This window comes from Schistocerca gregaria, chromosome 2 (assembly GCF_023897955.1).
Source record: "Schistocerca gregaria isolate iqSchGreg1 chromosome 2, iqSchGreg1.2, whole genome shotgun sequence".
In the NCBI taxonomy this organism is placed as follows: domain Eukaryota; kingdom Metazoa; phylum Arthropoda; class Insecta; order Orthoptera; family Acrididae; genus Schistocerca; species Schistocerca gregaria.
In genome coordinates this window covers 1,034,522,365-1,034,534,795 of record NC_064921.1, presented here as the reverse complement: position 1 = coordinate 1,034,534,795, position 12,431 = coordinate 1,034,522,365, and the positions used below count along the sequence as shown (strand labels likewise).

Genomic DNA, 12,431 nt, shown 5'->3' with positions numbered 1-12,431 from the left:
TCACATAAATCACCAACACCGAACCGTCAAATATACAACTGCCTCCGCGCGGGATTAGCCGAACGGTCTCAGGCGCTGCAGTCATGGACTGTACGGCTGGTCCCGGTGGAGGTTCGAGTCCTCCCTCGGGAATGGGTGTGTGTGTTTGTCCTTAGGGTAGTTTAGGTTAAGTAGTGTGTAAGCTTAGGGACTGATGACCTCAGCAGTTAAGTCCCATAAGATTTCACACACATTTCAACATTTTTTTGAACATCTGCCGTGGCAAGACTTCTAATTACTTCGACATATTTAATGTAAACGCCTTTCAGCAGCGGTTGCACCGACACTGCATGATGAGACAGCGCTAAAGAAAAGCCACCACTCTCCTTCAGTCGCACGCTGTGCTCACCAGAGTGGCGTCTAACGATATCCGCATGCGGTACAGACTGCTGTAGTATAATACGTGTACAAACTATTTACTTTTTATTCAATGTCTGGTTTTAGAATGACTCCCTTTATCCTTGCCGTTTACGGGATCTTCCTATCTTCAAAGCCGGCCGGGTTGGCCGTGCGGTTCTAGGCGCTACAGTCTGGAACCGAGCGACCGCTACGGTCGCAGGTTCTAATCCTGCCTCGGGCGTGGATGTGTGTGATGTCCTTAGGTTAGTAAGGTTCAATTAGTTCTAAGTCCTAGTCGGCTGATGACCTCAGACGTTAAGTCGCATAGTGCTGAACCTACCTTCAAGTCAACAAAGCTGCAGGCTGCATCGGCGCTTAGCTGGAACAGAGCATGTGTGTGTTGCAGACGCCGACGGGCGGGGGCGGGATGGTGGCGGGGGGCCGAGCGGGCCCGCCGCCCCCGCTGCCGCCGGCGCCGGTCCCGCGGCGCGTGCCGCCGCCCCCGCTGCCGCCCACATTCCGCATGGGCGCCACCAACACAAGCAGCCTGCACAGTAGCAACGACAGCGGCTTCAGCAACCCCACCCCGGAGGCCGACTTCTCAGACGACGACAGCGTCAGGTGAGCACGAGCCGTCCCTCGATAATCCTCCCTTGTTTACTATGAGGTGACCAAAGTCATGGGGTAGCAACATGGAAGTATACAGAAGACGGTAGTATCGCTTACATGAGGTAAAAAAGGGCAGTCTATTGGTGCAGCTCTCATTTGTACTCCCTACGGCCAGAAAAAATGAATAAACGTGAGGTAGTGTTAATACTTTCATCCTTCTTTACCTCTTCTGCATTACTGCAGATGACGTGTCACTGATTACATTTCTACTGTGCATGCAGTACACGTGAGGTGCCTAGTTGTTTCCACTGCCCTGTGTGGAATACATAAGTTCTTGTACACTTCACTAAGCTGCTGTCTTCATGATAATGATGCCCCCAGCGCAGAAAACAGCACGCCGGTCGTGGATTCTTTTTCTTGAGGCTGAAATTAACTTCGCAATGAACTGCTGCTACGAATAAACTATAACTCATTTGGGATGCCACTCGCGTATTTATTGATATAGACACGAGAAACTATTCTTGATCACAACGTATTGAACATATCTTCCCACAGTCATTATATCTGGCTAAAATAACATGAAATACATCCTGACACAAACAACATATCTGTCTACTGGAACCGTCAGAACTGGAGAATAAAATTACATGAATTTAATACTACTATTACAGACAACATGTCTGTACCTAGCTACGGTCGCAACTGTAGTAAATAAAATTGCATGAAACAAATACTGCTATAACAGACAACGTGTCTGTCTTCTGGAACGGTCAGAACTGGGGAGCCGGACTGCCCGAGACACTTCGCGCGCCAAGCCAGCAACGCGTGACCCGAATGCCACCGATGTGCTTCGGCAGTAATATCGTCAGTCTTTTGTTTTAGTAATACTTTGATTTTAATAATTTTTAAATGACTAATTGACAGCTGGCTGTTGAGAGATGTTTATTTAAAAAAATGAAGTAATTTGGATGACAGGTTTAATTAATAATAGCAACTGAAGTTTAACGTGTTGGCGCCCTACCGCCGAACACAGCAGCCAATCTCAGAGCAGCAGCATCATGCAGGCGGTCTTTCTCACGGAATGGTACCGAATCTAACATCTGTCACCGGTTGCTCATCTCACATTGCGTCATCTCTATGCTTCTTGCATCTCCACTGCCCTGGGAATAGCTTCCTGGAGCCTAATATGATTGCTGAATAAGCCAGAAATATTACATCCGTTGGCTCATGAGAAATGGTGTTCGACTTGATTAGGGCCACACGATGGGAATTAACAGATACAGAACGCGGAATAATAGAGCCAGACGCATGGTGCACTTCATTTCGAAATCTAAGGAATTTAGTATTCAGAGATCTATAGTATGAAGAGTGTGCTGAGAATACCAAATTTATAACTTACCTGTCCCCACGGACGACACAGTGACCGACTTCCTACAACTGACAACCGAGAGGTTTTAGTACCATCAGACAAGCAACACTACGTGAAATAGCCACAGAAATCAATATGATACGTACGAAGGAAGTATCCGTTAGCACAATGTGACCAAATGTGGTGTTAATGGGCTATGGCAACAGACAACCGACGCGAGTGTCTTTGCTAATAGCACATCACTTACAGCAACTTTCCGGGGCTCTTGACCATATCGGTTGGATCCTAGACTACTGGAGAGCCGTAGCCTGATCACATTAGTCCAAATTATGGTTGTGAAACGTCCCCTTGGAAAAATTATTGAATTACTCTGCTGATAAATCTCTTACATTATCGGATTTGCAAACAGCTGAGGAAAACTGAACGTACTCAGACATTTCGCTCTTTACCTATTCTGACCAACACTAAACTGACGCACAAAACTTCTTAGCGCAACGCAATCTGACTTTCAATAATCCCTACAAAAGCATGGCCCTGACTAACATTAACCTATACCTTTCACAAATCACTTACCTCACCAAAAATATTCCTTGCTCGAACTACTGCAATACAGCGAGCGCCACTACTGCCAGCTAAATAAAAGATTCTGCAATACAGCGAGCGGCACTACTGCCAGCTAAATAAAGGGTTCAAACTACTGAAGGCACTAGCTACTGATAGGCATAGTTAGCAAATGTAAGATTTTGGTAGAGAACAAACAATGTATTTACCTTAATAGTGTTCAAAAGTCATAATATATAGCAGTTCATGACAACCATCCTTACAAATGTACTGTTTCTGATGGACACACGTCCAGATCATCCGCTCTCAAAAATCCGCCATCTCCCTTCCCCACATCCACCATTGCTCGCGGCTCACCTCCAACTGCGCAACGCTACGCGCTTTTTACAGCCAACTGCCCAACACTACAATGGCAGACAACAATGCAAACTAGCCACAGACCGCACACAGCACAGCCAGTGATTTTCATACAGAGCGCTACGTGGCGTTACCAATAAGAAAACCTAAACATCCTACTTACAGTTGGTAAGAGATGATGGTAGAGTTCGAGTGCGGCACGGACCTCACGAGGCCCTGGAGCCAAGTTGTCAACAAGGCACTGTGCAAGCTGGTGACTCCATGCGGTATGAACTGTGTTCGCATGGTATAGACTGGGTCTTCTGCTCTAACTAAACCGATAGTTGACTGGAAACAGCTATGTTCGGTTACGCTGGAGACCAGCTGCAGCCATTCAACAGTGGAATTTTTATGGATGAGAATGCACCATGTCACCGGGCCACAGTGGTTCATGATTGGTTTGAATAATAATCTGGACAACAAGAGCGAGTGATTTGCCATCCACATCTGCCGACATCAGTCCCCTCGAACATTTATGACACATGATCTAGATGTCAGTTCGTGCACAAAACTTCCACTGTCAGCACTTTCAGAATAAAATAGGAGCATGGCTCCATATTTCTACAGGGCCTTCCAACAACTACTTGTTGAGTCCATACCACGTAGATCTGCTGCAGTATCGCGGGCAAAAGAAGGTCCGGCAAGATATTAGGGGGTGTCCCATGATTTTGTCACCTCTGTGAATATGTCACGAACTTCAACTGTGTGCATAAAATTCATGGAGTGATTCTAGATATAAAATGGAGGTAAAAATCTATATGATCGCCCCGTGAACACAGGCCCAGGGACGGGGGGGAGGGGAGGGAGGCAGTATTACGCTCCTGGGGAGACTCATCTGAGCTCCTATGAGACCAGCTGTAGTAATCGAAGGCACCACTAAAGCTATGGACTACGTGGTCATTAATGCTGACCACCTCCATCCCTTCATGCTTGGTCTCTTACCCAACGCTGATGCTATCTTTCTGTCCGCGTTACAAGCGGAGAATCGTGCTACCTTGATTTAAGGAGCATGATACTCAACTTCCCTTGATGGCTTGGCCCCCAGATTCTTCTGATCTGAACCCGATGGAACACATCTGCGGCCATATAGGGTGCCATCTCCGAACCCAGAAACCACTGGCCCCTAATTTATCGGATTGCATGTTCTGCGCTTAGACATCTGATGCCACATACCTTCAGAAACCTACCAAGGTCTTGTCGAAGCCATGCCACTTGTAATCGCTTCTGCATTTCGTTCCAATCAGTTAATCATGATGTTGTGACTAATCAATGTAGTTTAACGTATATCGTTTAAAACGCTTTTGTAGCTTTTTGCACAGCGACACCGAGCGAGGCGTCGCAGTGGTTAGCATACAGGATGACGGTTAACCCCCGTCCCGCCATCAGCATTAAGATCTTCCGTGATTTCCCTAAATCGCTCCAGACAGATGCCGGTACGGCTCCCTTCGAAGGGCACGGTCGACTTCCCTCCCCATCCTTGACATAATCCGAGCTTGTGCTCCGTTTCTACTGACCTCGATGCCGACGGGACATTAAGGCCGATCCTCCTTCCTTTGTAGAGCGACGCGTGTTTCCACAGTCTTAAGAAACTTTTACCTTCGAAATCGACGCTACAAAATGCATGGGCATCAGTATGTGCTGCAACAATATGTCTCTGTATGTTAATTCAGTTTATTTGCTTTCAGTCGTTTCGGATGGTGAACTTCTCTGGTTGAAGCAAGTGGGAGCACTATTACTGTAGATTGTTATTTAATCAGACATTCTGAATTGCATATTCGATACACTAATTAATCAACAGTGCTGGTAAGCCACATATGTATTTGAATTCTCTTTTGTTTGTCGTTATTTTAGAGTGTACCTAATTCCACTTGGTTAGATGTAGTAAGCCATCCATTCTATGTTGTAGCACTACGGTTGACCAAGTCAATCACAGTTCTCCTGCCCTCTTCATCCTGTCCCATCAATTATCAGCGTTTCAATCGGCTCTGTGTTCATTCCCTCCTCTTCTCTTCGGGGGGGGGGGGGGGGGGGGGGGGGGAGGCAAATATTCTGGAAGCCTTACTTCATATTATACTACCAATTTGTCCCTTCTCGTCGGTTTTGGAAATTCCTCGCCCATGCTTTGGCCATAGCTTTTCTTCCGCTACTTTCTCTAACTTTTCTGTCTGTATGGAATTCTTCTACGCCTCCGAATACTGAGACGCTGACTAAATCACGCGAAAATGCAGAGGGAAATGTAGCAAGCACTCGATATGAATATGACCATTGCTGCTATCCGAGACAAATGGGAATTCCAATAATGCCTTTCGCAACGGATGCATATGCCTTTGTCTCTATTCATGGAGCCATTGTAGCGTGCTCCATCGTCGGTCACGGACCACGTAGAATTATGCATTATGGATTGTTATACAAGGTGTACAACGGGTATGTAGCGCCGGGACATTGACCAACAGTTTGAAAGGGTGGACTAGGCAACGGAGAGGGGTCACGCATAGGCACTGAAATAATTTAGGAAGTGTCGTAGGGAAATTGAAATATGCCGGGAAACTTCACACCAGCTACACAATACTTTCATTCCTGATGGAACTACAATAATCTGCTATGCTCCCAACCTTACACGTATACACTCTCCGCATCCTATATCAACGAAACTTTAACCATCTTCTACAGACCCTCTACATGACTACGAAATACACTTAGGGATCTACTTATCATTCAAGCTTCAACAAAATTCCTATTTTCCTCTCTGCATCATGGTCACTCTTCTACCTACTCTTCTTCTTTTCCAACAGCTTCGTTATGTGTCTATATCCACAATGTTTTAGTTTCTCATTAGTTTCAAATCATTCACCTACAAGAATACTCATTATGTACTTCTCACTTTCTTCATAAAGATAACAAATCCAATCTCTCAACCGCAAAATCCTGCACCATTAGCGGAATATATCAGACTGTACCTGCGTAATCATTAGAAAACAAGGCAAATTCACAGAAAATTTCATGATAGTTTTCAGTTTTTGAGCTCATAATACTTATGTAATTCGACACCTACCAGTGTCTTTAAGTCGTTTTTATAGTTTTTTAAATCTTTCTGACTGAAGGACCTATTTACTACCGCTGGCAGCCTACATCCTGCTGTGAGGGACAGGAGAATAAAAATAACAGTAAAGGGAAGAAGATAATAGGAAAATGCGATGAAGCTTGCCGTTAGTGTTCATAGCCATCTTAGACTTGTTGCATATGCCGAAGATGTTTGTAAGAAAGTATGGCAGTGATGACTAATCAGGCCTTTGGAAAACGAAAGCGTAATAGAAAGTCAGGCAGCTAACTATCAATGTAAATAAACGAACTGCCCTGCAGTAGCCTTGTTCTCCTTTCGTTTCACCCTCTTTGGTGTACGCTGGATCAATTATTTCTTTGTGCGTTGTTCTTTTCTTAGGACCCAATATTTCTTCATTCTTTCTGATCTTCTTTTCCTCTCTTCTTCCGAGATGAAGGGTTTGGACTTTTGTGAAGATTTGTTTTGGAACCTTATGTTTTCATCCTCAGTAATTAATTTAGCTGCTCAATCAATAAGTGAATTTTCTGAAATCCATGATTCTACTAGGTCTTTCTGAGTTTCTTTAAACCAGTTGGGTTTCGTTTTGCGGTTACGGAAAAAGTCAAAAGATTTGTTTAGTTAATCTGTTGGAATTCATTTTGAGAAGATGACCATAAAAATTTATTCTCCTTTTTCGCATGGTATCTGGAAGTTTTTCAATTTTCTTGTAGAGAGTTTCATTTTTGATGTAGATAATCTTATTGTCTTGAAATTTTGTACCCTTAATGTAAATATTAAGGAATTTTTGACTGTTCGATTAATGTGGCCAAAATGGAGTCCGTGACAGCATACAAATAGTTGACAATAATTATGAACGGTGCAACATATTTCGCTGATCACATAGTCTCAGATGTAAACTTACGTTTCCATTCTTCGTGTCCGGAAAATTTCTTAGCAGTTTTTCAGCCCAATATTGGGCTACATCCAACGCGTCTTCCTTGTCAAGTCATAGGTCGTCAAGGGTACCTGTCGTGGGATAGTTGGAACATTGATGAAGATGTTCGATGTTCTGTATTTCACCACAGCCCAGTACTAAGGAATCTTTTATGGACTGCATGAAGCACCGTGTTGGAAGTGGCACTCATCCGAAGTCTAAGTAAATTTATCTGAATGCTCAAGTGCATTTCATCGGATCTGGCTCCTCGTTTACTATCCTCTACTTTCCTCAAGATGTTGTTCGAGGTGGCCACCTTCCGGCGGATATTCTAGCAATGATATTTGTAAGTCAGCTGTCTGTTCAGCACGGCACACAGGCATGTGGATTTGTCTACATGTGTTCCAGGTTGCTCCCATTCCAGTAAAACTTTCTGAAACAGCCTGTCGTTGCGTTTTGTGACGTAGTAGGGTAAACAGGGTGGGGACTCGTCTGCTCGTTCTTCAGTTCGCGGACCTGCAAAGGAAATAAGTGCAGGACCACAATGTGGCGACCTGCCTTTCATGACGCTTCTATCCTCGACCTTCCTGCGGACCGTTACACCCCCAGAACACAATCTTTCAGTACATTTATACTCCACTTAGATGTGATTCATCCATTTGTTCTTAACCCAATTCATTCATCTATAAAACCGAATTTTATATCATTTAAATAATGTTTTCAATAACTTCCGATTTTTCATCCAATGGCACGCGGAAACTATTAGCCCTAGAAAAAGTTAACAGGACATTTTTCATGAAATTTAAGGTTGTTTAATTTTGTTCCTGAAAACATTTTCGTTAGAGACGGCGGTTTTCGGGTTGTTAAAGAAAAACGTAAAATGATGCGAAAGGACAGCCAGAGTTGCGTATGAAGCAGGTATTTCTTCAGCAGGTTATCGGTTTCAGGGTAGTACCCAATTTTGCACCATTATATGTATATAAAGTCAAAATTATAAAACATAAAAACACATGTTTAGCCGACCGGAGTGGCCGAGCGGTTCTAGGCGCTACAGTCTGGAACCGCGTGACCGCTACGGGCACCGTTTCGAGTCCTGCCTCGGGCATGGATCTGTGTGATGTCCTTAGGTTAGTTAGGTTTAAGTAGTTCTATGTTTTAGGGGACTGATGACCTCAGCAGTTAAGTCCTATAGTGCTCTGAGCCATTTGAACCATTTTTCGAACACATGTGTACCCTAACGGCGAGTGCAAAGCATAAATGGGCTGCATATCGTCAGCGGTACAAACCAAGACTTGTGTAGTTAAAAGTACGTCCAAAGTAACATTAAATAATGCCGATACTCACATACCCGGATCCAAGTGGACATCACTGAAGTTCGCTAACGAATGATGCTGATCAACTTAGAAGCTTTAGGAGAACTAGGAGAGGTGGCAGCCTCATCGGGCTCTGATTCTTCTACTTCGGGAAATGTTATTTCCGCAGTAATCCACAATCTTAAAAAACAAGCGATATACAAAAATTACACATCACACATACGTCGCACATGCACAGATTTTGTAAGTGTGGTAATCTGCATAAATAAAATACTCTGCAATAATGGGTGCTAAAACATAAAACCAAAGAGGGTAGGACGCACATGCCGTAAGACATGAAACATATCAATACGTCGTACGATATATAACACTGCCTTATGGTAGCAGACAGAGTGTTGCTGCTTCGTAGAATAATTGCGCTAAAAACACAACAATCACAAAAAATTATTTCAGAACTGGTATGAAAATAAAAGATGTCCAGAAATATACACCTTTCTGCAATTTAACTGAAGTAAAAATAGACCAATACGGGTCGTATATAAAGTCTTATATAAAAACAAGATCACATCCGGTAGCATATAAAGCAGTAAAATAGTCATTAATTATCTTAATTATATTAACACTAGAATATGGGCAATTAGTACAATTACAGAGAAAGAGTTAGGGAGAGGAGGGGAGGATGAAGGGGTAGGTAAAGAACAGATGGGAAAGAAAGGGGGGGGGGGAGGTAAGGGAAACTGGAAGAGGAAAAAGAAAAGTGGTAAGAAAAGGAAAATAGATAACGAAGATGGGATGAAAAGGTTCAAAAGGAAACATGTGTATGTACCACTTATGTTGTGTAATCATATTTTGTTTATTGCTTGGTTGTAAGAATGTGGATTACTATGGAAACAACATACCCCGAAATAAAAGAATCACGACCTGATGAGGTCGCTACCTCCCCTAGTTCTCCTAGAAGCTTCTATCTTCACCTGTATCATTCGTTAACTAACTTCAGTAATGTTCGTTTGGGTCCGAACATACATGTATCGGCATTGTTTGAAGTTGTTTTGGACTTGCCTTCAACTTTGCAAACCTTGGCAGTCTATTTATACTTTTGCACTCATATTTAACGCAAACAAATGTGTTGATATATTGTAATTTTGGCTCCTTCTACATGGCTTGGGTCGAAAATTGGTATTAACCCTAAAATGGCCACTTACGGATTAAACATCTGTTTTATTTGCTACTGTGATTGTTCTTTTGCAGCGTAAGCGAATAAGACATACCTTCAATATTTACTGAAATAATTGTCAGATCTACCGAGGCTCTAGTTGGAGCGCCACAGCAATACTGAATCGAACTATGGCATGAAGGCTTACCAGTACTGTGGGATGGATTATACCAAGCGAAAGATTACCCCCCGGCTACACTGAGAATTGGAGTACATGGAGAACCCTCAACAGACTACGCTCAGGTGTCACGAAATGTAAGAGCAGACTGACCAAATGGGGTTTCCTAGAGGAACCGCCACTCTGTGAGTTGCAGATGACCCTCCACCTGCTCCAGTGTACCCAACGTGCAGCAACATGCGCAACAGAAGACCTGCTAGATGCAACGCCAAACGCGATAGAGGTCGCTAACTTCGGGGCGGCAAAAGTCTAAATAATTGTCTTGTATATGCTTCTGACACGAATAAATAAATAGCGATTAAGAGTTGCTGCTCCGTGACATCCCACCTGCCGGAAGTATACAGAAATGTAAAAAAAACTGGCCTTTAAATGCTCCACCCTTTCCTCTACCCCATGGTGACACCTAACCCGTCAGAATTTTTAGTGTGTTATTCATGACGCGCCCTCCTATCACTTCAGAACAGTTGGTGACAACAAGAATTATTTCCTCCAATTTTCCTTTGTAGAGCGGTCTACTGTGGGAAAGCATTGGAACAGCTTCACCTGCAGATTTCAAAGTGCCAGTATTCGTGAAAGTAAATAACACTAATAATGCTTCAGAGAGAAACATATAAGCTAGCAATCGTCTCACATTATATCCATGAACAGAAGAAGAGAAGATTTTTCTTTCATTATTTTTTTTCCAGGAGTTTCCAATTACAAGCTTGCATCATATGTTTTCTCGTTTGCTGCAATTTCTGCTAGAGATAGAAGGTAGCCTTGCAGGGTATGTATTTTCCCGCAGTGCAATTTAAATAAAATAACTGTGTCTCGCTTATGCAGCGCTTGTCACTGACGCAGCATGCAAATGTGTAAGAAATGGAGCGGCCTCACACACCTCACCCGTCTGTCTGTCTGTTGGCAGGAGCAACGTGTTCGCCACGGTGAAGCTGCGGAAAACCAAGACGAACGACCGGTCGGCACCGCTCATCCTGTAGGCGGCGCACACAACCACACACACCTGCCCTGTTTCTCTTCCTGCCAGCCGCAGAACCGCGGGACTCTCCCGCGCTGCATAGCTTCGCTGTTTTTCTCCGAGTCCGACCAGCTATTACGTAGTATGCGCTAGAACGAGTCCCTCTGTTCCCGTCTGGCTGTACGTGACACCGGCGGGCTGAGGTGGAGGGGTTCAGAGGGAAATATTTTTAAATTAGATTCCTACAACACGCAGGCGACGAAGAAACGTGACGCAAAAGGGTGCAGAGGGAATAGAAACCATTTAGGGTTAAATACATGGTAAGTGACTGGAAGTGTTCCAGTTTACAGCTAAGGAAAACTGTTGAATTGTAAATTAGCTGTAAATAAATGTCCTAATAAAAGTTTATCTCATATATAAACACTCTTGTACCAGCAGCACTGACTAACCAATTCAGATAAAGAACTCAGCCAATTCTCTTACCAGGAAAGTACTTGGGCTCGAACAAACAGATCTGTATGAACGTTTAACTACAGGACCATTATGTACCTCTGAATGTGCTGGTGGGTGTCGTTTTTCTGCAAAACTCTGCAGTCATGCTCTAGATATCACTGTAGATGTAATTGTAGACGCCATACGCTATGCAGCAATCTTAACTGTAAGTGTAAATGCGGAATGTCAATCAAATGCTCCGAGCAATACGAATGAGTGCAAAACGCACAGTGAAGAAATGTAAGTTGATCGCATGACGTATTTGCATATTCTATCATATCAGTGTTGAACGCCACGTCAATGACACTTTTGAAGTTGTTCACTGGTTCACCAATATCGTAGCCAGCGATCTGCCACGCGTAACGAACCATTTGTCTGTATACTCCCGCGGGTAACTGATTATAACTGACAGAATGCGTATTCATGATAAAGAATCTGTTGTGCAATTTCGGCTGCATATTACTGGAACGTAGTTTAATGAAGTCTGTTATTCCCTTGGCATATATTTTATATTGCGTGAAGAAATACACGTCCAGAGGTTGTGCATATTTTGTAGTTTTAGGCGGATTGATTTTTGAACCTACATGCTTTCCGCCAGATGCTTCCAGTAATACTCGTTCATCCTTATGTCCAGACCAATCGCAATACATTAGCAGGATTGATTACCAATCGCCGAGCCATCTGACGCTTCACTGCACTAATAATGTCACAAAACGCAACTCCAGAGGCACACTGCACCGTCCCTACTGGTCCCGACTGGCGTACCGGCAGGTCAGTGTGCAATGCGGCATGGCATACGCAGAGGCCTCTAACGGACGACTGCAGAGTTTCGCAGATGCGGGAGTATCACTAGTGCAATAAGAGACCTTTACATTATTTCTCACACGATTTTGGTGTATTTGTGTCTGTTCGAGCCCAAGTACTTTACTCTGCGCAAAGCATTGTTCCGAATGCGAAAATTACGCCCCTTTGAAGAAAATGGAACTTAGGCAT

General features: G+C 43.7%; 1 protein-coding gene across 1 annotated transcript in view; it reads left to right on the top strand.

Moving 5' to 3' along the window:
* LOC126336803 (brain-specific angiogenesis inhibitor 1-associated protein 2) overlaps positions 1-11,367 on the top strand; it is a 555,994-nt gene extending 544,627 nt beyond the window's left edge. Inside the window, exons 12-15 of the mRNA XM_050000840.1 lie at positions 785-994; positions 5,785-5,797; positions 8,316-8,325; positions 10,896-11,367. Coding sequence (XP_049856797.1) covers positions 785-994; positions 5,785-5,797; positions 8,316-8,325; positions 10,896-10,968 — 306 coding nt within the window. The 3' untranslated portion in view covers positions 10,969-11,367. The remainder of the gene's footprint in view (positions 1-784; positions 995-5,784; positions 5,798-8,315; positions 8,326-10,895) is intronic.
* The last annotated feature ends 1,064 nt before the right edge of the window (positions 11,368-12,431 follow it).